General features: G+C 43.9%; 17 protein-coding genes across 17 annotated transcripts; 10 read left to right on the forward strand and 7 right to left on the reverse strand.

Moving 5' to 3' along the window:
• Positions 1-495: 495 nt before the first annotated feature.
• On the reverse strand, positions 496-1065 carry DI09_19p220 (uncharacterized protein; the record flags this gene model as incomplete). The annotated part of the gene is made up of 1 exon (XM_013383213.1): positions 496-1065. One exon carries the CDS (start codon positions 1063-1065, stop codon positions 496-498), a length of 570 nt encoding a protein of 189 aa, XP_013238667.1.
• A 128-nt stretch (positions 1066-1193) lies between these two features.
• Positions 1194-2789, reverse strand: DI09_19p230 (non-catalytic subunit TRM82 of tRNA (guanine-N(7)-)-methyltransferase; the record flags this gene model as incomplete). Its single annotated transcript, XM_013383214.1, has 3 exons — positions 1194-1829; positions 1850-1868; positions 1921-2789. 3 exons carry the CDS (start codon positions 2787-2789, stop codon positions 1194-1196), a joined length of 1524 nt encoding a protein of 507 aa, XP_013238668.1.
• Positions 2790-3695: 906 nt separating this feature from the next.
• On the forward strand, positions 3696-4762 carry DI09_19p240 (uncharacterized protein; the record flags this gene model as incomplete). Its single annotated transcript, XM_013383215.1, has 4 exons — positions 3696-3866; positions 3895-4072; positions 4104-4307; positions 4329-4762. The coding sequence occupies 4 exons, from the start codon at positions 3696-3698 to the stop codon at positions 4760-4762; spliced, it is 987 nt and encodes a 328-aa protein (XP_013238669.1).
• An 84-nt stretch (positions 4763-4846) lies between these two features.
• On the forward strand, positions 4847-6223 carry DI09_19p250 (uncharacterized protein; the record flags this gene model as incomplete). Its single annotated transcript, XM_013383216.1, has 2 exons — positions 4847-5451; positions 5851-6223. The coding sequence occupies 2 exons, from the start codon at positions 4847-4849 to the stop codon at positions 6221-6223; spliced, it is 978 nt and encodes a 325-aa protein (XP_013238670.1).
• Positions 6224-6477: 254 nt separating this feature from the next.
• Positions 6478-6953, reverse strand: DI09_19p260 (uncharacterized protein; the record flags this gene model as incomplete). The annotated part of the gene is made up of 2 exons (XM_013383217.1): positions 6478-6764; positions 6803-6953. The coding sequence occupies 2 exons, from the start codon at positions 6951-6953 to the stop codon at positions 6478-6480; spliced, it is 438 nt and encodes a 145-aa protein (XP_013238671.1).
• A 67-nt stretch (positions 6954-7020) lies between these two features.
• On the forward strand, positions 7021-8832 carry DI09_19p270 (Psp1 family protein; the record flags this gene model as incomplete). The annotated part of the gene is made up of 1 exon (XM_013383218.1): positions 7021-8832. One exon carries the CDS (start codon positions 7021-7023, stop codon positions 8830-8832), a length of 1812 nt encoding a protein of 603 aa, XP_013238672.1.
• Positions 8833-8992: 160 nt separating this feature from the next.
• DI09_19p280 (uncharacterized protein) lies at positions 8993-9530 on the reverse strand (the record flags this gene model as incomplete). Its single annotated transcript, XM_013383219.1, has 2 exons — positions 8993-9305; positions 9364-9530. The coding sequence occupies 2 exons, from the start codon at positions 9528-9530 to the stop codon at positions 8993-8995; spliced, it is 480 nt and encodes a 159-aa protein (XP_013238673.1).
• A 150-nt stretch (positions 9531-9680) lies between these two features.
• Positions 9681-10298, forward strand: DI09_19p290 (ribosomal protein L15; the record flags this gene model as incomplete). Its single annotated transcript, XM_013383220.1, has 1 exon — positions 9681-10298. The coding sequence occupies one exon, from the start codon at positions 9681-9683 to the stop codon at positions 10296-10298; it is 618 nt and encodes a 205-aa protein (XP_013238674.1).
• A 146-nt stretch (positions 10299-10444) lies between these two features.
• DI09_19p300 (uncharacterized protein) lies at positions 10445-11809 on the forward strand (the record flags this gene model as incomplete). Its single annotated transcript, XM_013383221.1, has 2 exons — positions 10445-11440; positions 11573-11809. The coding sequence occupies 2 exons, from the start codon at positions 10445-10447 to the stop codon at positions 11807-11809; spliced, it is 1233 nt and encodes a 410-aa protein (XP_013238675.1).
• Positions 11810-11942: 133 nt separating this feature from the next.
• DI09_19p310 (uncharacterized protein) lies at positions 11943-13262 on the reverse strand (the record flags this gene model as incomplete). The annotated part of the gene is made up of 1 exon (XM_013383222.1): positions 11943-13262. The coding sequence occupies one exon, from the start codon at positions 13260-13262 to the stop codon at positions 11943-11945; it is 1320 nt and encodes a 439-aa protein (XP_013238676.1).
• A 1149-nt stretch (positions 13263-14411) lies between these two features.
• Positions 14412-15223, forward strand: DI09_19p320 (uncharacterized protein; the record flags this gene model as incomplete). The annotated part of the gene is made up of 3 exons (XM_013383223.1): positions 14412-14520; positions 14560-14736; positions 14763-15223. 3 exons carry the CDS (start codon positions 14412-14414, stop codon positions 15221-15223), a joined length of 747 nt encoding a protein of 248 aa, XP_013238677.1.
• A 195-nt stretch (positions 15224-15418) lies between these two features.
• DI09_19p330 (uncharacterized protein) lies at positions 15419-16497 on the reverse strand (the record flags this gene model as incomplete). The annotated part of the gene is made up of 2 exons (XM_013383224.1): positions 15419-16163; positions 16271-16497. 2 exons carry the CDS (start codon positions 16495-16497, stop codon positions 15419-15421), a joined length of 972 nt encoding a protein of 323 aa, XP_013238678.1.
• Positions 16498-16629: 132 nt separating this feature from the next.
• DI09_19p340 (uncharacterized protein) lies at positions 16630-18363 on the reverse strand (the record flags this gene model as incomplete). Its single annotated transcript, XM_013383225.1, has 1 exon — positions 16630-18363. One exon carries the CDS (start codon positions 18361-18363, stop codon positions 16630-16632), a length of 1734 nt encoding a protein of 577 aa, XP_013238679.1.
• A 368-nt stretch (positions 18364-18731) lies between these two features.
• On the forward strand, positions 18732-20034 carry DI09_19p350 (protein phosphatase 2C-related protein; the record flags this gene model as incomplete). Its single annotated transcript, XM_013383226.1, has 2 exons — positions 18732-19242; positions 19298-20034. The coding sequence occupies 2 exons, from the start codon at positions 18732-18734 to the stop codon at positions 20032-20034; spliced, it is 1248 nt and encodes a 415-aa protein (XP_013238680.1).
• Positions 20035-20521: 487 nt separating this feature from the next.
• DI09_19p360 (uncharacterized protein) lies at positions 20522-21163 on the forward strand (the record flags this gene model as incomplete). The annotated part of the gene is made up of 1 exon (XM_013383227.1): positions 20522-21163. The coding sequence occupies one exon, from the start codon at positions 20522-20524 to the stop codon at positions 21161-21163; it is 642 nt and encodes a 213-aa protein (XP_013238681.1).
• Positions 21164-21664: 501 nt separating this feature from the next.
• DI09_19p370 (uncharacterized protein) lies at positions 21665-22432 on the forward strand (the record flags this gene model as incomplete). Its single annotated transcript, XM_013383228.1, has 1 exon — positions 21665-22432. One exon carries the CDS (start codon positions 21665-21667, stop codon positions 22430-22432), a length of 768 nt encoding a protein of 255 aa, XP_013238682.1.
• A 39-nt stretch (positions 22433-22471) lies between these two features.
• On the forward strand, positions 22472-23205 carry DI09_19p380 (uncharacterized protein; the record flags this gene model as incomplete). The annotated part of the gene is made up of 2 exons (XM_013383229.1): positions 22472-22558; positions 22618-23205. The coding sequence occupies 2 exons, from the start codon at positions 22472-22474 to the stop codon at positions 23203-23205; spliced, it is 675 nt and encodes a 224-aa protein (XP_013238683.1).
• Between the last annotated feature and the right edge of the window lie 1818 nt (positions 23206-25023).

A 25023-nucleotide genomic window follows, 5' to 3' on the forward strand; every position in this document is an offset into this window, starting at 1 on the left:
AGCTTTATCAGGTGGATTTGAAACAAATATGTGTGCGTTTTAAATACCTAGCCTCGGCTATAAATTGAAAGACATGTGATCGGGTTCTCTGCCCCTGACCTGATCATGTTTTTATTGGTGAATTTGGGATTTTTTGGCTCTAATTTACATTCAAGATTGCCTAAACTTCGCACCTTTGAAGCCCTGGAAGCTTTCTGTAAATACCTTTCTGCTTCTATAATGCGACCTTTCGAGACTTTTAGGAAAGATCCTTTTGATGCCAATGAAAACCAAAAGGAAAAAAGTGTGCATGAAATGCCATTTAGCAAGAGCGATATTTGGAAAAGCGATGTGGATTGTAGAAGCCTACAACGTACCCGATACACTGCCCTTTAAATAAGCACCAGTGATATTGCCTTTTGGAAAGCTTCGCTTGGGCATGTTAAACGCCACTTGAACTTGGAACATGTAATTTATTTTAATTGACCGCTGCATGGTGCAGAGAAACAGCCTTGGTTACGATTGCTGCGGATCTTTCTTATATCTAGATTGCTTTTCCTGCTTTTCGGACCAATTGTATCCACGTCGAAAGATGTTCCATGAAAACAGCTGCCTTAACACCAAGGAACAATCGGAAATTGATTTTAAATCCAATAAATCGTCTTGAATGTCGAAACACACAGGCTCCGATAAATCAAAGCTCTTGCAATTAAAGCTGGAAACATAAACAGACTGCTTTCCAGACACCAGAAATACAACGGAGCAACAAGACCCGGATTCTGATTGAAACGATGCAAAGTCAACAACCCAGCCATCAAAATTCAACATCTTCACCAGCACTGCCGATTTTGCGTTAAAGTCAATATTAATGATGGGGATTGAGGAACAATTTTCAAACAGTAGGCCGAAAATATTGTCAGCGATCATAACGATTTTGAGGCAGTTGAAGCTACCCGAGCTTTCCTGGTAGCCTGCGAAAGAAAGCAAATCGGGGATAAATAAGTTGAAGTAAACCTTTGCGTATTGTATTTTCTCACTCGAAAGATCGGAGATCAGAAGATATGGGTCACCTCCCACGCTTAACATTACATTGTGCTTTTCGCTCAGATATATCGAAGAAATATATTCACTGTGGCCTAATAGATAACATTTGATTACTTCGGGATGTGAAAAGTGAGAGCATTTGATTTTCTGATCCCTTTGGGAAGTATAAATTAAAGCCTGCGACGAATCCAGAACCTACGATAAGAAAGCATCAAAAGGGTACCTACAATATCGGTAAGGATCGAAATATGCCCCAATAGCAGATGCGGGGACTTGGCCATATTAAATGGTGGCTCCCCAACATCAACGGTCTTCATTGCAAGCAAAAAGGAATACAGATCGCCAAATTTGTCACCAACAAGTATTCGCTTGTGATCTGGGGTTATCAAGACCTTTGTGATCGCTTTAGGAAGCCTGGCACTGAAAAGCAGGCAATTAGCAGGCGCCCTGTTTTCAACAAGATCACGATGCTCATAAACAAAAACTCGCTTCAGGGAGTCGGCAACGGCAATCAATATGGTCCCATCAACAGATTGACAGTGTAGTGCTTTTATATAGCAATTCAAGGCGCCCTCCTCTTCGATGTGGTTATCATCATCATAATCAGAATCTTCATTGCCCTCCTCGGTGTTCACAGTTCGACGGGTGCTTTCAGACTGACCCGCAGAAGCTAAAGCAGATGATCCAACAGCTGGCAGTTGAAAGGAAGTATTGGATTTGTTTTCCAAGTTGCAAAGAACAATCCGATTGGTAGAGGCAGCGACAACTAGAGAAGATAAAGGAAACGATACTAAATGGAGAGGCAACTGCATTGTAAAAATTTTACTTTCTTGCTTTGTTGCTTGCTTATTTATTAATTAACTGATTAATTCAACTTTATTTGAAAATTATTTGAACTAATAGGAGGAATGTTTTCCATTTTCTGACAAGGCCGATGGAGTATATTCTGGAGGAGGATTTGACAGCAGTGACTTGCGTTCATGAACCGAATTTTGGGAGTCTTTGGAAATATCAACGATAGGATCTTCATGGGAGCTATTCGATAATTTGGAGACAAGATAATCTCTTTGTCCATTTCCACCGCTTGCTCCTCTATTCAATCTAGAAGGGCGAAACGCACCTCCATAAAAAGAGGCGTGTTTCCGTAGACGAACAAAATAGTAATAAAAGTAATAGAGCAACCCAAATGCAGCAAAAATAAGAAATAGGTTAAAGCCGGACGGAAGATTGCTTTCTCCGCCGATGGAAATTACCGGATGCACGGTGCTTCCGATGGACTTGTCGATGACTACCTCATCATCCTCGGTGTCTTGATTGTCCTCACCTACGACGGATTTCACCATTTTCGATACCGTGTCATAAATAAATGACATGGAGCTCTTGTCTTTTAAATCTTCTCTAGAGTCCTCGCAATAGCCATGCTTCTCAAGATCCCCTCCTTTGGGTACGTGGCATACAAGCGGGTGATTTGCCTGTTTTTCATAGCGAGAAACACACTCTTCAGTGGTACTACACGGTGGAATGCATTTCTTCGAGTATTTGGAACAAATATAAGGACGACGGCATCCAATATCTAATTCACAGAACTCAAAAAGATCTGGCTTGGGAACGCAGGCCTCATTAACAACATCACACCAATGATCATATGGACATTCAAAGTCCATAGCAAGGCATTTAGGTGTAATCTTGAATGGTTTGGGAGCGCATCTGTTTCCAGAGCAATGGCAATAATCTGGGCAGGGGTCCTTCTCGCCTTCCTTTGGCATCTTACAAGGCCCCATCAGCCATGGCTTGGTGCACTTGCGATTGTAGCAAACAGAGTTTTTGGAGCAGTCATCATCGTATTGACATGCAAATTTACTTCCCTTGTAGCCCATTATGAAGTCTCGCGGTGTTCAAGAATTAAGTGACCTGGTTTTATATAATAGAAAGATTAATATTCGTTCATTACTTTAAACCAATCACAGTTTAAAATTAAATTCGCACCAATAACGCACACAAAGATTAGGGTTGGCAATTAAAGAAGATTACATACATACATGCATGCATGCATGCATAGGTTAATTGTATGGCCAACTGTAAATTTAATCATGGAATTTACAGTAATCGTTTGAGAGGCACGTTATGGGGCTGCAATAAACCCCCCATGGAAAGCCCGTCACTTTGTAGGCAAGTATGATTGAAGCCATTTATTTAAAAATTACAGTAAAATTAAAAATCGAAGGTTTGGCTCAAATTGGCACGTATCAGGCATTTGGGAGCCAAAGCCATCTCCAAGAATAGACACTAGACATTACATATGGTATGGATCTAGTCTTCTAAACAGTATGGCTGGTATTGGCTTGGGCATTTCCATAAGTATTGGCGGGGTAAACGCCGTAATAAGATTCTGTTTCCTTCTTTTTTTGACCTGCAATGCAAGGAAAATCGCAAAAACAATGGGGACCATGGTGGCTGTGATTGCCACTATGGCAGTAAAAACGGACATATCTTTTAATGAATGTAATTTCCATTTGAGAATAATCCAAATTTCTCTCACACCAATTGGCCAGAGTCATTCACCAATGGTTTCTATTGGGGATTAAACTTCGTGATTATTTCCAATTTACACTAAGTAATGCGAAAAGTCCGCTGATGTTGGGCACAGAAGTTGTAAATATTAATTTTCACATATGGCCCGTAATGGAAAAGATCCCCACGACCAAGTTCCGAAGAAAAAGTCACCCTGGACGCATTTAATAGCTGGGGGCGGGGCTGGTCTTCTAGAGTCATGCACCTGCCATCCATTAGATACCATTAAAGTTAGAATGCAGTTACGTGGAGAGATCCTCTCGAAACAATCAGTATGGGCTGGACTATGGTAATTACTAGAAATTAGGCCCTTTTGGTACGTTTATTTCTATTGTTCGGGGCGAGGGTCCACTTGCTCTATATAAGGGGCTGTTTCCTGTTGTTTCTGCTATCGTTCCAAAAATGGCCATCAGGTTCACTTCTTTTGAGGCGTTTAAAGATGCCCTGGGCACGCCCTCGGCACAAAAAACATTTCTTGGTAAGCAATTGTGTGGCCATTATCTTTTTAGCGGGGCTTGGAGCTGGGATTGTGGAAAGCGTTGTTGTAATGAATCCCATGGAGGTGGTAAAAATCAGGTTACAAGCGCAGAGGCATGGAGAGCATCGCTACCGCTCTGCAAGTCATGCTGCAATAACCATCCTTCGAGAGGAGGGTGTTGGCGCCTTTTACAGGGGAGTAACTTTGACTGCCGCAAGACAGGGTATCCCAATAGGTGTAATATCTTAAATGATAGCAACCAACCAGGCGGTAAACTTTACCCTCTACCAGGAGCTCAAAATGCTGCTTCAGTCGTTTCAAGATATCAAAGAGCTGCCATCTTGGCAGCATCTGCTGGCCGGCGGAATATCAGGCGCGATCGCTCCGTGCATAAACGCGCCGATCGATATTTTAAAAACAAGGGTTCAAAGGCAGGCCACGACGACCAGTGGATCAGGGTTTTCCCTGATCAGAAAAGTTGCGTCTTCTGTTTATAAATCAGAGGGATTGTTGGGATTCTACAGCGGACTGACACCAAGGCTTCTCAGAATCGCACCGGGCCAGGCCATCACATTCATGGTTTATGAAAAAATACAGAAATTTATCGAAATTTACTCACCACAATACCCAAGCTTTGTCACCATTGGTGCGGTTGAGGAAGTTTCTACTTCCGACGGCAAACTAGAATAAACACCCGGATCGTCGTTCACTTGAACTTCATTGATTGCTGAAAATTGATTTTAAAAACTTCACAGGCTAAATTTTAATCTCCAAATGTCGATCCACTTGGCAAAAAGCTTTCGTCTTCCTTCGGTGCAACACATCTCCGTACATTGCTGGAGCCCGGATGGCTTGCTGCTGGCCCTTTCTCCAAACAGCAATGAACTCATGATTTTCCAACAGCTGTCCTCTGGATCGTGGAGCCTCCTCCATTCGCTTGCTATACATACGCAGAAAATCACCGGTTTAGATTGGTCATCGATTGCTGCACCAAATGGCGATGTCATCCATCGGATTGTCTCGTGCAGCGAAGATAGAAATGCGTACGTTTGGACCTTCCCATCCTCAAACTTAAATTCTATCAAGTACGAATTGGTGATCTTGAAAATCGAAGCAGGAGCAACCATAGTCCGCTGGTCCCCTTCTGGAATGAAGTTTGCCATAGGAAGCGTGTCATCAAAAACACCGCTTTCAATATGCCATTATGATGCCGATGCTCGCTGGTGGACGTCTCGCCCCATTGCTACGGAGGATGTCAATGGCTTAGATTCTGGGATTTTGGCATTGTGTTGGCATCCTTCCAGTGTTTTGATTTCTATCGGCACGATTAGCTCAGCAATTTTTGTTCTCTCTGCCTTTGTAAAGGGAATAGATTCAAAGTATGTCCTGTTTTCACTCACCATATCCCAAGGCCCGATGATTGTGAGAAATGGGGCGACCGATTTCCCTTTGGAACCGTGTGCTTGGCACTTGGAAAGGACAAAAAAGCGCCCCCTAGATGGATAAACGCCATGGCATTTTCTCCAGATGGGAACCAAGTTGCCGTCACAGGTTAGTTAGTCTTTATTTGTTCGTAGAATCGCCATCGGCAGCTATTCGCATTGTATCTGCAGCATCGACAAGCTCGACCATACTGCAAGCCCCTGATTCGCTGCCGCTTCTTTCCCTGCTGTGGGTAGACCCTTCGTTGATTATAGCAGCTGGATTTAGCGGAAGACAATGCTGTTATTCTAAAGACTCCAATGGCTCATGGTTTGTAGTAATTGCTAATGGTGCAGGTTTATAGCCTTTGAGGATCAGCGATTAGCGCCCTCCACTGGCGAAGCGAAAAAGAAGAGCTCATCATCCTTGGCTTTCAGTAAATTCAAATCGCTGGTGCTTACGGGCCAGAAATTCAAAGATGGTGACGAGGAAGATGGCGTGGCACTTGAGGACTCCTCCGGTAATTATCCTAAATCAACGATCAGGTTTGTCAATAGCAATTTCCTCCCTTATAGTGAGTTGCGATCTACCGATGTAGCATCCAAGATGCAATTCTCCTCGTCTTCGTTTGACGGGATTTTGTCTCTATGGAATATACAGGAATCGGCAAATATGACAGCAAAACAAATAGCCGTGTCGAAGGAGGATCTTTCCCAGCTGAAGCTTTAAATATAAAACTATTAGAAGACGTAAATAACCCCTAGCCTTGCGAGGCAAAAGTTGCCAACTTTGCATACAAACCAAACATAGTCAAAGTGTACTGCATTCAAAACACACAAGGGACCTGCACATTTGCAATACCCCAATCTCCTAGTGTGGATGCATTTGCAGGATTATTGATCAACCGTTGTCGCAGATGATTAAAATTTAATTAACAATTTCCCTATTTATCAATTTGCAGGAAATTGTCATATTAGTTACAGCTAAAGAGATGCAAACTCGCCAGAAGCTATTGGTTCGCTTTTGACAATCTCTGGATTGCTTCTGTAAGCATTATTGCGTTCTGTTGCATCTCTAGCAGTAGCACTGTTTGAATGGGAATTAGAGGACTGTGGAGACGTGAAGCTCGAAAACGGTCTAAGCTTCTTCCAGGTGGAAAGAATCACCGCAAACGCAATCGTTGCAAATATTGACAGAATTATAATTGCAGCCCAGTACTGCAAGATTGTTGAATCATCTTTTAGCGGTGTTTCCTCAATTTGAGATTCGGCTGTGGGGGGTTCTATTGATGAGCTGTAATTTTTTTACCTTTCACGCCATATGAAGGAGTCTGCCCATCTTCATCCGCTTTAAATGAGGCCAGATGCTTAGGCATGCGAAGAAGAAGAACTTCTATAAAAAATCGCGTTGCTATGGGCGAGAATCTAAACCATTTTTGATCAGCCAATGAAAAGTTCATCTTTGAATTTCGGTTTCACGCTTGTTTTGTAAATTTTGGTTAAAGCAAAATGAAACGTTCTTGAACCATGAATTTGCTCCCATCATCTATGGAAGTGATTGATCAACTCTTTTTAAATTCTTTTCAAAATCGATTGGATTCAGATCCCCATCAAGTTGCGGGGAGAAATGCAGAGATATCTCCTGATGCTAAGCAAAGTGGCTGCCCAAATGCAGCATCTATTTCAAAGTCGACCGGAATAGATTGGAGCGATTCTTTGCGTAGCAGATTTGAATGGTCCCCAGCAAGCACAAATGCTAGCAAAAATAATTTATTTCCACCTGCTGATGATTGGTCTGAAGATTTAAAATGCACCAATGGAAGCCTCTCGTTTAATTTTCTTCATTTACAAAACAGTAAAGACTCTACTGCTTCATTAATATTTTTGGAGAACGTTCTTAAAGAAGAGATGATGATTTCTACTTCAGCTGCTTCCATTCCAGCCGTACAAACTAATCAGCGCGCCCTTCCAAGAATTGTGAGAAAAGCATCTGCATTCGATTTGGCGCTTCCCATACACCCGCTTTCTGAACCGGCTTTCGCCTCCACTTCCCCGCCAAAAGAGTCATTTCTTCCTTCAATAATGGGGTTCAGAGACCACAATAATCCCAATCATAATATCAATTTTACTCACCCACACGTTCCACCTTTGAATCTCCTCTTTGCGAACAAGAATAATCCTGGCGGATATCATCATCATCATATGATGTCAGATTCCTATTCTGCCACGCTGGGCCCCTTTTGCTCCTCTCCAAAAAGCCCTGAAATTGACCCAGGCGGCCACTTAACTGCTGGGACGCTTCGGCATTGCTTGTCACCAGACTCACTTGGCATCCATCCCTTTCTTGAGGATATTGACTTTGATGAGGAGGACAATAATTCCCGCAACCACCGCTCTCATTTAGCTAGTGAGAATAGTGAACCACATTTATTTGAGGGAGACGGCTTTTCCTCGCATGCTAAAGCTCGAGATGCCGTTGCTGCAGCTTGGTCTTCCCTTTTGGAGGGAACAATTATTGGAAATGTTCGATCCTCAATCCCCAAAAAAGATGCTATGAAACCTTCGCCGTTCCCATCTCTTGAGACTATCAAAAATTCTCTTTCGATTATTCAGACGTCTTTGCCAGTAAAAAGATCCATTCCTCTTCCAACGGAGAAGTTTCTCCTCGTATCTTTCAAAAATGGTCGTTCAGAGATTTTTCTGCGGCCAGAAAACCAAGAAGATCTCTCTTTAACCCTTTTGGACTACGTTATGGTTGAAGGTGATCGTGGCGAGGATCTGGGCATCGTTTCTGGGGCTGTCGGACAATCATGGGTCCATTCGGTTATTTCCCGCTGGAACACCTCTATTGTGGGCTCATCGCCCATTAGATTCTCAATATCTGATGAAGAACTTAGCTCTCGGGATGAGATTTTTGCTCCCTGGCCTACTGTTGCCTCGATTACCATTACGACTGCGACTTCGGGAAACGGCGACCACCAGCCCACCAATTCTGGTCTCTACTTTGCTAATTTGAAAGACCTGATGGGCAAGCGCCATGTTCTTCGTACCGCAACGCCAGAAGAGATCAAAAGCTGGAGATCACAGAGGCAAGAAGAGTCTCTGGCTGTTCTCCGATGTGCAGTGGTCGTTCGTTCTCATCGTCTTCCAATGACGATCGTGGATGCAGAATATCAGCATGACCGCGCCAAACTGACATTCTACTACGTTAGTTCCTCTGGGCGTGTTGATTTCAGAGAGATGGTTAGAGACCTTTTTAGAATTTACAAGGCGAGAATATGGATGTGTTCTGTGGGCCCGGACTCAACTGTCCCTGCCTCGGAAGAACTGAATCCATGACGCGAAATAGAGCAAACCACGGATTAAATTATTCATGGAGACAATACTGCACTGTCTATCTAGTGCACTAAAAGGAAATTTATTAAATAATTAAATAACATCTGAAGCAATTGGTCTTTTGCATCGTACATACTTGAACCAAGTGTCAGGCTTCAAGTATTTAGTTTTCACATTCTGAATCGCTGTAATCCTGCGGATCGGTAGATAAGGAAGACCCTGAATCACTGCAGTCCTGCGGATCGGCAGAAGAATCGGATTCTGGCTCACTGAGCTGGCTTTGATTTTGGCCACAATCGGGGCTCAAAATGGCTTCAGAAGGCGAGTCGCTTGCGCTTGCGCTTGCGCCTGTGCTTGTGCCTTGGCTTTCAGAGGGAAGCAAAGTTAGGCATTTTTCGCAACAGCCACTTGCATGGGCACAGTTTTTACATATCACATGATACGATTCCTTTACGGTCTTATCACCACACTTTACGCTACATGAATTAGTCAAATTTGGGGTACCATTTGCGCGGACCGGAAAGAAGCTTGAACTTTCCAAACTGCTTCCTCCAGAGTATTTTTTGCTCGCAAGGGGGGCATAATCCTCTTACGGGCATTTTTTGAATCTTTTTTGAAGGTTCTCTAAGCTTAAAAGCGTATCTATTTTGGTATTTCTGGCTCTGCTTGGGTCGGGAACTTAGAGAAACCTTGGAACACATTTGAAATTATTTAATAAAACAAATTAAATTTTTTAATTTACAAATTAATTGGTTGAAAAGGTGAGTAAACGGTTCTCTCTCCCAACCCAGTTCTATTTCATCCATCCTTATTCGATATTACTTTGTTGATTTTCCGCTAATATTGTAGAGATGGGTGCATACRAATAKATGGAAGAGTTGGCAAAGAAGAAGCAGTCTGATGTGATGCGCTTCATTCTTCGCGTCCGCTGCTGGCAATATCGTCAGTTGAACGCCATCCATCGCGCCTCGAGGCCTTCTCGCCCAGACAAGGCACGCCGCATTGGTTACAAGGCAAAGCAGGGAATGGTCATTTATCGCATCCGCATTCGCCGCGGAGGCCGCAAGAGACCAAACCCAAAAGGTATTGTGTATGGAAAGCCTGCCGGACACGGTATCAACCAGCTAAAGCCCTCTCGCTCCATCCAAACACTTGCGGAAGAGCGCGTTGGTCGTCGTTGCCCGAATCTCCGCGTCCTGAACTCCTACTGGGTCAATCAAGACGCCACGTTTAAATATTTTGAGGTTATCTTGGTCGATCCAAGCCACAAGGCAATCCGCAGAGACCCCAGAATGAACTGGATTTGCCGCCCCGTCATGAAGCACCGTGAATGCCGTGGACTGACTTCCTCTGGACGTAAAGGAAGAGGCATGGTTGGAAAGGGTCATGGGTTCAATAAGATGATTGGAGGCTCGCGAACTCACAATTGGAAGCGTCGTAATACGCTCTCTTTACGCAGATATCGTTAAAGGGAGGGGGGGTTATTCAATACACATTGGAATCTTTTAAACGCCTATTTTAATTTATTTGTAAATTCGATTTTCGTATTTAATTTTTATGTCCCATTGGTTGTCTCTTCATATCCTTGGTAACAGTGGCTCCAGTTTTTCCTGTCATGGGCAGCCTTTCCTGGGACTCGGATAGGTACTCTTTCCCTCTTATATATAGAATTCTATCTAGAAGTGCTCCACGATGGCAATCAAGACAAGGGAACTGGGATGTGGCGAGACAACTGGATGACACATCTATTATGGCTGCTTCTTCTTCTTCCTTCAACACACTTCTGAGGATGGAGCTTGGTGCAACGGGTTCCTCTTCCAATGTCACCCAAAATTCGGTTGGATTAACGCAAGTTGTGCAACGGCTACTGCAGCCTCACAGACTTGGGCGGATGGTGAACATTCATCCAATCAAGATACTAGAAGCCCCGGGCCTTCTGGACGATTTTTACCTGAACCTCATTGATTGGGCACCACATGGAGGGCCTATTGCTGTTGCACTTGGAAAATCAATTGTCTTCATTGAGCGTGTGCTCGGGAAGCGTTCCCGTACCTTTCGCTTTTCCACAGCAAGCGACGGGATCACTTGCATTAAGCACGCACCAGCCTCTAATGCACTGGCTACTGGCCTTTCTTCTGGGAGCTTTTTGTTCTGGGATCGAACGCAGGGCGTGCCTTTTTTTTCGCTTCCTCATATCCACGCTGGGCGCATTGGAGCAATCTCTTGGCGTAACGCCAATATTCTTAGCGTCGGGGGCAGGGACAGAAAGATCCAACACATTGACATAAGGACGGCAAAATCGTGTTTTAATGGTGTCGCATCTGCACATTCGCACTCACAGGAGATATGCGGGCTTGCCTGGGACCCCAGCGGCATGTTACTTGCCTCTGGTGGAAATGATAACCGGCTTCTAATTTGGGACGCGCGGCAGATGGGCGCAGAGCCACTTGTAGAATACACAGATCATTTGGCTGCGGTGAAGGCTATTGCCTGGAGCCCTTCTTTGCGCAATGTGCTCGTTTCTGGAGGTGGGACCCTGGACCGTCGGCTTGTTTTACGCGACATTTCGGCTGCCCCTATCATTGTCTCTGCTATGGATACCGGCTCTCAGGTATTGAAGACCACTTTCTTATCATCATAGGTGTGCAATGTACAATGGAGCCCCGACAGCCACTCCTTAGAACTTATCACTTCTCATGGATACACACAAAATCAATTGGTGCTTTGGCGCGTGTCGCCCCAGTTCGCCGTAGAGCGCAATGAGCCAAAAACCACGATAACCAGTGCATGCTGGGGTATTAATACGCCTTTGCCTCCAGGGGCGCGGCTGACACCTCTTGTCCACTTTGAGCCCTCGAGCGAGCGAATCGTACACATGGCAGCCGACCCGGCCGGCGAGCATGTGATTACGGGTGCTGGAGACCACACTCTCAAGCTGTGGAGCGTTTTTCGGCCGCAAAACCACCAGAAACCTGACTAGCCGAAGCACTGCGCTAAAATGGATGGGCTCTTCAAAGCAATCTCGTGCCGCCAATTCAAAACGTTAATACATGTGCTTTTAATTTGCAAATTTAATACAGCAACCAAGGCACTTGGCTTGGTTAGGTTTTCGTCTATGCTTCCGTAGCTGAAGGTCTGGGAGACCCAGCTCGATCAAAAAAAGCAACCAGACGCATCAACGCCGTAGGCCTGTCGATCGGAACCAGGGGTGTCCATTTTACGACCTTTTTTGTGCACCCTCCTTCTTCTGCATAAATGTGCGTTCCCGCCTTTTGCATCTCCAGCATCAGGCGCGAGAGTGAAAGAGTCGAGTAGTAGAGCCAGAAAATCAGGCCGCCAACCATTGACCCGACACCCACATCGACCAGGTAGTTTGAACGAGCAAAAAGCAAGCAATAGGCAACAATTCCGGCGATCAGGAATACTAGCAGACGTCCGAAAATCAATAGCAGCAAATTGCTGGAGAAATTAAGATTACAAAAGAAAAGTAGCAGCACCATTAGCAAGGCAGAAGATTCTGCAAAGATGAATGAGTGGCAGCACTCGGATGCGCCGAGGGACACTCGCAGGGTGCGGCTGATCCATTCGCCGCTGGTAGCTGGGAAAAATGGCACACAAGCAGGGTTTTCGTTTTGAAAGACTGTCAGAGGAGTCATGGCAGCTTGCAACAAAATCACTACCATCGACATCACCAAAAGATGAATCAGCTCACGCACAGAGCCTAATAATACGAAGGCCAGAATAGCCACACCCACAAAGGTGGTAAAAGTGAGCCATCTTGCAATGTTAATTGCAAGGGCGGTCTGTTCAACCCCAGGATACGGATTTTGAGTCTGCGGGAACACTGAACGAAACAGCAAATCGTCTAATAGGATGGAAAAGTGCGACGCCAACTGTGGATCCTCTGCGAGTTTTCCTCGATTTCCTGTTCCACCTAACTGAGGCACTAGCAGCGGTGTTGGAAACTCTGCACGCAACAGAGAGACCTTTTTGGAAACGTCATAGGAAGAGAAAGAGGGAAAGTATCCAGAAGGAAACCTTATACCTTGTAGGCGTTGAAAGAACGTACCAACGGCGACCGGTTCGGAAGTGCTATTTTTAATTTCATTTGTATCCATTGGTGTATCGTCATGTCCAAGTGTAGAGGAGATATTCTCTTCGCTAAAGGAGGTAGAGTTTTCTCTAAATCTCATAACACCTGCATGTCCCGCTGTAAAAGATGTAGAAATGATGGCCATGGACCGAGAAAAATCCATCCAAGATTCCGAGTCAGTTACATTGTAAAAGTATACCAAGGCTCTTACGTCAGTCCATACATGCACCGAGGACGCAATGAAGATGGAAACAAGCAAACATCCCACAGTGCAAAGAAGTGTGCCAATCGGGCGCCATGAAACTCCTGAGCAGTAGTGATGGAGCTCCAAATTGCGCATTTGAATTTGAAAAAGACAGATTGATGGGATCACCAATTTAATTACAGACAGGTGTTTCAATGGCAGCTTTTGAAAGCTACACACTGCAAAGGTCAAAGAGGCAAGCGGTTCAACCAGCTTATTAGCTTTAATTCCATTATGTACCGACGGGCTTCAAGATCGACTATTGGTCCATCGATGGCAGTGGCATCCCCAATTTGTTCGGCCAGGATAGATAGCACCACCCGATTTCAAGAGCTCTAAAACGATTTGAATAAGAATCCAAAGTTTGGCCCTTGGATAGGCTGAAAAATAGGCATCACGAGCATTATCAGTGATTTTGAGAAACCAAAATCCACACGGTCATGTAAGCCTTGCAAAAGAGGGCACTAGTAAATATTTAAGAAGAAATTTCAGCTTTACTGGCTGATGTGCTGCTAGAAATCGATAAATCACACCGCGTTACGCCGCTTGCTGACCCAGATGTGCCTTAAAAAATTGTGCTTCGTATCAATAATTTGGCAGTTTGGAAGCCCATTTTTCATCGCTTTGCAAGATTACTTTTTGAATAGCGGCGAGTTAAACCAAGGCACAAAAGCTATTGATAACTCGCTATTTTAATTTTCGCTACCAAGGCTCCGTCTTTATGGAGATATCGCTATCTATGTCAAAACCCTTGCTTTTGGCTTTCAAGATGTTCTGCTTGTAGTAATTTGAGCAAAAGCTATAGTGGGCCTTGCGAAAGGAAATGGGTACTCGCCGTTGAGCAAGATCAATTTATTCGCTTTTGGGAAGCACAAAATCCGCAAGCACCTCAACTAATGTACGTGTCAATTAGGCTTTCCCCTAAAAGTGCACATGAATTTTTTCCCTACTTTTGTTTTACAAGAACAATAGGGTCGCCAATGAGTAGCTTGAAAAATTTGCCAAATCGATTTCAACTTTGCCAAGTTGCAGTAAATTGAAAAGAATGCACGCTTTTTTGTAGGGCACCACCATGCAACTAGTAGCCCGTAGATATTTGTCTGCCATCCCGACGGGGCAGACAAAATTCACCGATTTTGGATATAAAAGAATACCCATCGAAGAAAAGGCAACTCTAGGTTTGTAACTTGTTGCTGAGCCATAGTTTCAAAGGTCTTTGAAAGCATTGCAGATCGCTATGATATCATGAATGACGTGATGAGCATGGGGCTGCATCGATGTTGGAAACGCAGACTGGTTTCTATTCTTTCACCACGTCCTGGAATGCGCATGTTGGACGTGGCCGGCGGCACAGGTATGAAATTTTATTGCTCATCGCCATCAATGTAGGTAGGCTCGCTTCAAAATGACGATGTCCTAGGCGACGTTACATTCAAGTTCCTTTTGGAATATCGAAAAAGATTCCCTATCAGCAGCGCAGAGAGTCCACGAGTCACAATTGTTGATATAAATCCGGCAATGCTGGAAGTCGGCCAGAAGCGAGCCACAAACATGCTGCCCACCGACCTTCGTATATTTCCGATCCTTGAACCATAGAGCATCTTATTGAGTGGCGATGCGCTGATGCGGAGCAGCTGACCCAATCCACCTCCAAAGGGCCCGGTGTACCGGCAGCAGCCTTCGATGCATATACGATTGCATTCGGGATTCGAAACTGCACATCGATAGAAAAAGTACTCGCACAGGCCCATCGTACACTTGTCCCTGGAGGGTTGCTTGCCGTGTTAGAGTTTTCGCCTCAGCTTGAAACAAATGGGACGCTAGGTGCCATCTTTCAGAATGTTTATGATCTATACTCCACATATGGAATCCCTGCTTTGGGTACCCTTATCGGTGGGAATAGGGAGCCGTATCAGTATCTTATCGAGTCTATCAGGAAGTTTCCAACAAATGAGACCTTTGCCACAATGATCGAGGCGGCTGGGTTTTCGCACGTACATGTAGAGACACTTGCAGGTGGTATCTGTGCCATTCATACTGCTGTCAAGCTTCAGTGAAGCGTGTGCCACCCATTTCGATAAATCGATGTACTAATGTGTGTATCAGTTTCAACAGAGCAGCTATTTTACAAACAATGAGCCTGATTTTGAATTGAAAGATCGAGCTGACTCGAATACAAATAGTGTCCGTTTCGAGAAGGTCTTAATGGTAACGATTGGCGTGTGGTGTCAAGGGTGCGGCTAAAAAGGCTTTCATCCGGCTGGGAAGCATCTTGAACTCCGCTTTCGTTTAACAGCGGTACCTTTAGAGATGCAGCCCTGCATTTCTGTAGTACATGTAGACAAAAAATGCGCTCCTTCTTTTAATATATACAGTGGCTTAGCAGGTGGAGTGAGTGGACTGAGTGGACTGAGTGGAGCGAGTATAGTGAGTGAAGGTGCATTTATGACTTGGGTTAGCAAAGGGGAGCTCAAGTCAAACTTGTGGCTCAGAGAAGACCCTGCAAAGCTACTAGTATTGATACCTCGGTCATTATCAACCAGTCGTTTGACACTACAGACTAGGGTATTACTGGAAATTAACTGACCACTTGCGATAGATTCGCAATAGGCGGTACTTGGGGTGGACTTGACTAGGGCAAGATCTTCATATTCGCGCTGAAGATGAATGTTGAGGATTTTCCCGCTGGTCATCGAGTTCAGATCATTCACCTCGGTTCCGCTATTAATGATGAGGACAAGAACCCGCTCCACGGAAAGAAGACCATCTGGAATAGAAAATGTAGCATATATGGATGGCGGCGAAAAAAACTTGCTTCCGCTTGCAAGTAACATCGACAAAATCGTATTTGAGCACTGTGCAATAGCAAGCCATTGTTCATGGTCCATTGGCTCTGAGCATAATGCCTCTCCAAAGGAGGAAATATCACCGGAATAGGAAAAGCCCCCATAAGAAGACGTACTGCCAATGATTATGAGCTCAGTGGGTGCTGTTTTGCTTTTCAAGGGCATTTGGTCATTATATAAAAGAGGCATGATCCGCGGGTGGGGATGGGTGTATTTCTGCAACGATAAATACCTATGTATGAACAAAGTACACCCCACCTGTGCCGGGCAAGGAAAGGTTGGACGGGGTCCATGGACTCTTCTTCGTAATCAAATGAACAGGCATCCAAGCTTGGCCGGTCAAAGCTGGCCGCTCCGTGTGCACATTCATCTTCAGAAGAACAGTCGTGGTCATGCACTAAATGCCTTCTTTTGTGTTCCAAGGAGCCCGCGCCGTGTACACATGCCATAGCTTTGCGCTCCCGGTTTTTTGCGCCACAAGACATATGGGCGCAACTCCGATTGGAAAATTAAAATAAATTGCACATTTTATTGATGTGAGGTGGACCTTTTTCTAAAGCAATGCAGACATCCCCTGCGTGCATCGGTCCCGGCCATAAAACAGGAACTAGGGTATTTCAATCAGAATCAGAACCATGATCATCGTCTTCGTCCTCCGAATATCTGCCTCCATATGACTTGTGTGCAGGCGAAGCCTGTGAGGCCGACCCCTTCATCGCCATTTTACATTGGCGTACATATCGTATGAGTGCATGTAGAGTGGCCAGAGAGAGCGTGTCAACATCAAGCTCGATCTCGCCATTTTCTGCTTCGTTCCGCAGATTCGGCATCGACTCGTTAATGATTTCCAAGACTTTTCCCAGCCGCTCTGGAGGCAAATCGTTGATATCAAGCGAAAGCTGGCGCTTTTCTTCAAATGTCAACGGCTTGAGCGATGTGGTGGAAGTTGGCTTTTGCTTTTTTGCCGGAAATCCAGAGTTACTTGTGGCGGACGGTGCCGGCGCAGGGGTCGCTCTTCGTTTTGATTGGTTTGAATGCGGACGCTTACTCCGTGCCTTTCCATGGGACATCAGTTCCTTGATTTCTTCCTGTAATTGCTGAATTTGGGCTGTTTTGGCTGAAATAATGGATGCGGTCTCTTCGTCAAGCTCTGCATCATCCCCGCTATCAAAATCAATTGAAGAAATTGCAGCTGCAGAAGCAGATGCATGCAGCGATGGCCGGTTGGCCCACTTTTCATTGAATACCTTTTCAACAGCCCGGCAGAGCTTGACGACTTCCGAGTCTGGGGCATTGTAGAGGTAGCAATTTGAAAAAACCAATCGAACATCAGACTCAAATTCAGAGGCTGTCAAGTAAGACTTTGCTTCAAGCTTTCTTTTGACTGTCCCCAAATCCATTGGGGTTTTGATGATTTTTAGGTAATCTGGAATGCCTAGAGCAACCGGATCAACAGGCTGCAAAAATGGCCACGAGACTGGCGAGATTTTCTTGGACCAAAAATCTCTAGCAACCACCAGAGCATATCTAAGATCATCAGCATCGTTTCCCGATATCGATGAGGGCGATGCATTGGAGGTAGATGCAGATCTGCGTCGTGGTAATTCTGTAATTGAGGCGCGACGGCTGGGCGAATCTGATGATGGGTTATTTACAGTGACATCTGAGATCGGTCCTCCAGGGCCTGCCGCTCCTGTCGGCATTTTCTTCATCATGGAGTCAAACGATTTTTCCAGGTTCTTTCCCATTGAATATACTGGATTATCTGGCCGGTTGTAAGTGTAGCAATTGGAAAACACAAACCCGACATCTGATGTCCATTCATCCAATGTGGAATATGAGCCTGCTGTAAGCTTGTTGGTAATGGTTCCAAAGTCCATCGGCTGTTTAATGACATCCAAGTAATCTGGTATTTGGAGTGCGATCGGATCAACTGGCTGGTTGAAAGGAAATGAATCTCTATGCCTTTTAAGCGTCTTCATGATCTGCATGCAGTATTTCAACTGTTCCTTGAATAGCGGGGTTTTAGGCGGCATAGTATCTATAGCTGGCGGTACTGGTGACTTTGGTTCGTGTTTCTTTTCATTATCTGCGTTATGCAAATGAAAATCTTTTTTTAGGCAAGATTCAAGGACAACACTCGAGAAAATATCCATTGAAGTCTTTGCGGCATTTTTTCCGGACCCCAAATCGTTGCTGCTGGTGTCCACTGTGGCATATGATGTTGATCCATCCTCTTTTTGTTCTATGGTATTTTCTGTGACTGAGATGGCAGATTCCAACTCATCTTCCCTAAGAGAGGATGTGGTTGAAGACACTGGAGAAAGGGGAGAGTCTGGAGAATCTGGCATGAGGAAAATTTAATTAAAACTTCAAAAATTAAATTTGCGAAATGCAACAAAAAAATTTGGCTGCCTTCTGCTTCTTGTTGGTATTTATAGGTCCACCGAAAAGGCGGGAAAATTAGCACCGGAGTGTGTAACCTTTTAATTTTTAAAGTTTTAAATTTACTCGTCCACATGACGCAGATCAGCCATCACATTAGGGCAAACATGGCAAGATATTGTATAAAAGGTGCCGGATCTTGGTTTTGTTACGTATCAACGACTTTCAACCAAAGAGGCTCGTTAACTAGGGTCGATATACTTGAATTTTAAAATAATTTTAATTGTTCGCATAAATACTGTCAATTCTCCAAGATTACATGTCAGTGTGCCCCATGTCGTCCTATAATTATCATCTGGGCAGCATTATAAAAACAATCTTCAATTTTCATGATCGGATTAATCTATTCGTTAATTCAGCCATCAGTTCCATTAAATCGTGGAAGCGGGCTCTTTTTCGTGTTGTCTCTGACGGTGAGATTGGTGGCGTCCAAAAGAGACCCTTGATTATCAATGGAATGCTGTTGATATCAATTCTTTGTATTTTATCATTTATTTTAAGTATTCTTTCTAATAATGGTGGCATATCAAAATCAGGTGTGGAAATTGAGCAAGAAATTGATCCAAATGATGCCAAAAACGGAGCTGAAACACTTTCTGCAGACCCTTTTACCCTATTTCACGTTGTGACTGGCAAATATTGCATTCCAAAAATTTCCAATGCCCTTACAACATATAGGCAAATGGATTGCGGAGAGGATGCCTTTAAGGTCAGACAGTCTGATGATGGCACATCCTGGATCATCGGTAACTGGCTTTTCGTAATTTGTAGCCGTGGCCGATGGCGTGGGCGGATGGGCAAGTAAAGGGATCGATTCATCTACTTATTCCTGGGCGCTAGTAGACTGTCTTACATCCGAATTCTACTCAAAAGATGAATATCGCCACTTGACGCCGAAAAAGCTGCTAGTAAATTGCGTGAATTCAATTCAAAATTCTTACAAGACACAACTGTACAGTGATCCGGTGAATGCTTTTAAAATTGACGGAAGCTCGACGGCCGTTGTTTTAAAAATCAATTGCGAAAGACCCAACAGTTGTGATTTATTTGCCGCCAACTTGGGCGATTCTGGATTTGTTGTTTATAAGTTGGCGGATACCGATTCCAAATGGGTGGAGGTCATGCGATCAGTTGAGCAGCAGCATTCATTCAACTTCCCATTTCAAGCTGCAGCAAATCCATCTCTGGGAGATTCGCCGGCTAATGCTGAGGAGTATGGAATGACATTTGAGGAGAGGTCCTCATATCTTGCACTAGTTGCTTCAGACGGGCTTTTTGACAATCTATTTCGCGACGAAATTTTGGACATTTTGAATGGACACACTTCCAACATTACGTCCATGGTATTACATTCACTTTCAAAAGAGTTGGCAGAGAAATCGATTTTGGTCGGAAATAGCCGCACCGTTTGCGGGCCTTTTTGTAAAAATGCCCAAGCTCACGGATACAAATTTTCCGGGGGGTACCTGGGAGAATACGTTGGAGGGTACATGGATAACATTTCGCTAACCAAATCTAGGAAACTTGATGACACCTCAATAGTCCTTGCATACATATCAATTGACAGCCCCAAATAGGCATGCATGCACATGTGCATGTACGGATTAGCTACCGCAAATAAATTCTTTATTATTATGCACATTACGCATCAATTACGGGATTAATTTAGGGCATGGTGAGCGTCATTTCCTGGAGAGGGGGCATGCAGTGACCTGCTTTTGCGCTCGCGGTCCAAGTGATTGGAAAGCCTCGCAAAAGCCCCACCCAGAGTAGGATCTGCTCGAAATAAAAAGGAAACTAAACGACATCAAGGGGTATGCATCCTTAAGTGTTTAAAACAACCTCATATTATATCTCAATATGAGGATGAAGTGGCAAAACACATAAATACCACTTGTACATTCTGTAATTTAGGGTTAGACATCCGGCCTGTAGCAAGAACAAAGCTCGGAGAAGGAAACACCAAAAAATGTCGGAAACCGCTAAATTGAAAAGGGAGGGAAAATTGCATATCTGACAAGATGTAAATTAAAAGTTCAACTTTGGTTTCGATTTTAATTTAAAATGACTTCTCCAGACAAAAAGGATGGCAGTCAAGATTCATCAACTTTTTTTGAACCATGCTCTTCTTTTTTCGAGTCAAGCTCTTCTTTTTTCGAATCAAGCTCTTCTTTTTTCAAACCAGGCTCTTCTTTTTGCGCGCCAGAGAATGGCGAATTAATTAACACGGAGGAGAAACAGCCTTATTCCAATCAGTTTTTATCCAAGTTGCTTTCCAAGTACTTTTTGGACCCGTTATTATTATACCAAACATCTAAACAGGCCGCATTGAAAACTCCAAGATATTCAATATATTTACCACACGACTCGCTTGTTGCAAGGGAGGTAACTCCATCTCAAAACATCGATATTTCCACGATAAAAAAACAGAATTTTCAAAGCTCTACTGATTGCCATCAGTACTTTGATTATTCTGTGGATTCGCCTTTCGGCCACTATGATGAATATCCTAGGGACTATAATTCACGATCAGAGACTTCCCAAGCATCTATTCCATTAAAGGCGCTCTTTTTTGCCATCAGTGTGCCGACATTCGCAATTCTGATTGTGTTTTCCTTTTCTTATCTTTCCTTTGAAGGGGAGAAGATAAATGCTCTTAAGGAGCTTCTAAAAGAGTGGAATGCTCTGGAATCCAATGGAGCTTAGCATATATTCTTGTGATTTCGCTGTGTTTTATATTTTATTTGTTTTATATACGGGGTCTTCCTTGATTATTGGAATCATATAACCATTGCGGGGGCTATGCGATAGCTAGTTGGTAGGCGCTCGTAACGCCAACTAGAATAATCTTTGAGAATAGTACCAACACTGTATGAATTAAGAAGGCACTATTGCTCAAGGTTTCAAGCAGAGGTTCTCCTTCGAATTTCCTCAGCGCCAAAAAAAACTTCAACAGCCTAATAAGCCCCTTTGTATCGCTAAAAATCCCCTCAATGGGGTTTAAAAATATCACCACCAGCAGAAAAACAAGCGGAACTATAACCGAGCATATTTTCTCCCTTCTTGGCCGCTTCATCGCCATGCAGCTTTAGCAATAAAACTCTATTTCTGATACTGCAATTGGCTGCAATTGTTTTCCTCCTCCAATCAGCTGCCATGTGCAGTTAATACAATTCATGTTAAATTAAACCCAAACAAATTAAATTAATGGATTTAAAAAAGCGAAAACATCACTCACCCTCTGCCCAGTTTGTGGAGCAGCCATCTATTGCTGATCGATCTCCGAAACCGCCACCTTATTCAATAAGGTCCATCCCAAAAATAATCTTAATTTTATTATCGCTTTTATTTTCTTTTGTCGCTGTAACGTTTGTTTACGTAATGATCAATGGCAATTTCCACATTCTTGGCTTCAGAGGGTCGGAGAAGAGTGGCACAAGTACAAATACCACCAAATTTCTATCAACCTTTCAATATGTCGAAATCACGGCTGCATATATGGATGAGCTTCGAAAGCTTAACACGGTTCTATTGCCAATTTCGTATTCGGACTCGATGTATAGGATCATTTGCGAAAACACACGATTCAGCCGAATGGCGTTGAGAGAGGGGAGGTTTCCCACAGGTTCGATCACAGCAAGGATAGAAAGTCCAGCGATCACTGGCGTCTCGTTTGCCAAGCCAGGCCAGAATCCGGAAAAACATGTTTATATTATGACCATTGGGGTCCTTCCCCTATATCGAAGGTTTGGGATAGGATCTCACCTCTTGAAGGAACTTGAAGTGGAGGCCAAAACATTTAATTCAGAGGGACATCCATTTCACCTCACAGCCCTTCTTCTTCACGTCCAATACAATAATACGGCAGCCATCGAATTTTATTCCAGAAACGGATTCAAGATGGTCAAAGATATTCCAAATTACTACGTCACCGTGCAGCCTCGAAGAGCTTATTTGCTTGCCAAAGAAATTTAATAAACGAAATCTTTTGGCCACCAATTTTTATTTCACGCGATGGATAAGCCTTCAGGGCCCACGAAGCAGCTGGTTCGGCTTGCCCTCTCCACTGCGGCAAAGAAAAAGGTCTTGAAAAGGCAAGAGGTCTTCGAAAACAGTAACGGTCCTTTTCACCTTCCTCTCTCATAGTTGATTCGATCAAGGGCGATGGGGCCAAGCTAAAAAGCACTCTTGACGACGCCAATACACATTTACTGGCAATCTTTGGATATTACCTTGTTGATATTAAGCCAAAATCGGGTACTATTTCCGGGTCTCCAGAGACCCTCCCATCATCGACGTTTTGGTACAATAGCCAATGGATCGTTATCTCCAATTTGGATAGCAGAGACCAAATGCTGCTTCAGTTTTTGCCCAAATCAAACGAGAGCCTTTTTCATGGCCTAGTTGCGCTATCTATATTCTTCATCTCAATAACGTCTGGATCTAATAGAACCGTTGAAGGCAGTGCTCTTTCCGCTTTTCTTAACAGATATGCGTCCTTGAGGGTAAAATGGTTCATCTCCGAAGCGGTGCGAGCCCTTTACCTGGAAAGACATAAAAGCTCTTCAGATGTCTTTTCGTCGGGTGATTATGTTGGCGATGAAGATGCCGAAGTGGAGCCTGACGATAAATGGCTTACCGCCTCGTTTGGACTGGGTATAAGGTCACTTTTAGAATATTCCCCGCAGATTTTAACTTCGTTAGTACTTACCGTGTTATTTTCAACATTTTTTAGATTACCTCAATAGTCCCCGGTGATAAACTAAATCAGAATGCATCGGTGTCACCGGCCGCTTTGGAGACCTTTTTCCGGCAAAGCTTAAATTCTCGCTAATTTAAATAAACAAGGAGCTCTTCACACATGATAAACATCCTTCAGGAATACATTCAGATAGATACGTCATCGCATCAAAATACCGATGCGTGTCTGGGCTTCTTGAAAAAAGTAATTGCAAACCGCTTTTCTGCAGACAAGCGAAATGCTCAATTTGGAGTATTTGGAAGTGGGGTCGCAACAGGAGCGTCAATTGCCAATCGTACTAATTGGGACTCCCAATTTCCGATCAACATTGACCAACACGCTGTTGATAAATGCTCATTATGACGTGGTGCCGGCAATGGCGGAGACTTGGAAACATCCTCCCTTTGGTGGCGTCATCGAGGACGGAAAACTATATGGCCGAGGAACTCAAGACTGCAAATCGCTGACGATTAGGTTGGGGACTATTTCCTTTCTCGTATTTATAGTGCGATGATTGCCCTGTCGCAAATCAAGAGGCCTTTTTTGAGAAGTGTGATTATCTCAGTCATGCCAGGTAAGATGTATAAAATCCTTTCAAAGACGAGGAGGTGGGTGGGAGCAGGGGGATGGACATTTTTTCGCAATCGCAGCTTTTCAAAGAGCTCCGTGTAACACAGGTTCTAGATGAAGGTATTTTGACAGCATCTGTCGAAAATAGGAATTCCCTGCCCAACGGATGCGATGTATTTTTTTCCTGATGAGAGAGAAGCAAAATGTACGAAAAAGAAACACCAATTGTCACATAGGGATCTCAATCGAATCAACATCAAAGGCAGCACATGCCAGCATACCGATGCAGGGGCAATCTGCAATTGATAGACTGGTATTTTGTGCACGCTTTTGATTAGATTTCATTTCTTGTGACCGCAAAGGATACGATTGGCACCAAAATCAACGAAAATACGGTTGAGGAAATAGGCCAGAGCATCACCGTGAATGTTACTCGATTAATGGTATGAAATTTTAGCAGAAGCTTTATTTCTAGGCAGGATATGCAGATAATGTTGTTCCTGGAGAAGCCAAGGCTAGTATGGTGATTTATAAAAAATGCCCTAGCCATCGATTTACGGGCGCCAAGATCTTTGATGAGAGCCTCTTTAACAAAAATAGATCAAATAGCGCAAGAAAAAGGGTACTCTGCTCCCTTAACTATAACCAAGGGTTACATTGTGCCATGGTCCACCTGCTGCTGAATTTGACACAAATTCAAACGACTTTCAACAATCTCTAAAGTCAATACTAAACGGGAAAGGGATCGAAACAATATGGGCCATATTCCCCGGAGCTACAGGTATGCTCTGGAGATTTAACGATTTAGATAGCAGATACTTGAGATCAAAAGGCATACCTTGTATTGGATTTTCACCGATACGCCGTTGCCCGATCTTACTGCATTCGGAGGATGAATACATCCCAATTGATTCATACATGGAATCAATCTCAATATTCAAACATGTAATTGAGACATTGTGTGCAAAAAATACAATATGAGCTAAAAGTTATCCAAATTTTCAATAATCTCTGAAATAACGTCGCCTTCAATTACGTCGTTGGCAAGCATGGCATAGAGTTCACCAAGGGGGATAATGTCCCCGGACGTTAGATCCCTAATTGGATCTAACAAATAGAGCGTTTCCATCGAGTGCAATCGTTTTGAAGGCGTGCCATTCTCAATCCCACCAAGATTCCTCCTAAAAGAGGCGCAACTATCATAACAAGGCGACTGATCAGGAGCTTTTGAAATGCCATCTGAATCTGAAGAGAC

Source organism: Mitosporidium daphniae, assembly GCF_000760515.2.
Source record: "Mitosporidium daphniae strain UGP3 chromosome Unknown contig-19, whole genome shotgun sequence".
In the NCBI taxonomy this organism is placed as follows: Eukaryota; Fungi; Microsporidia; genus Mitosporidium; species Mitosporidium daphniae.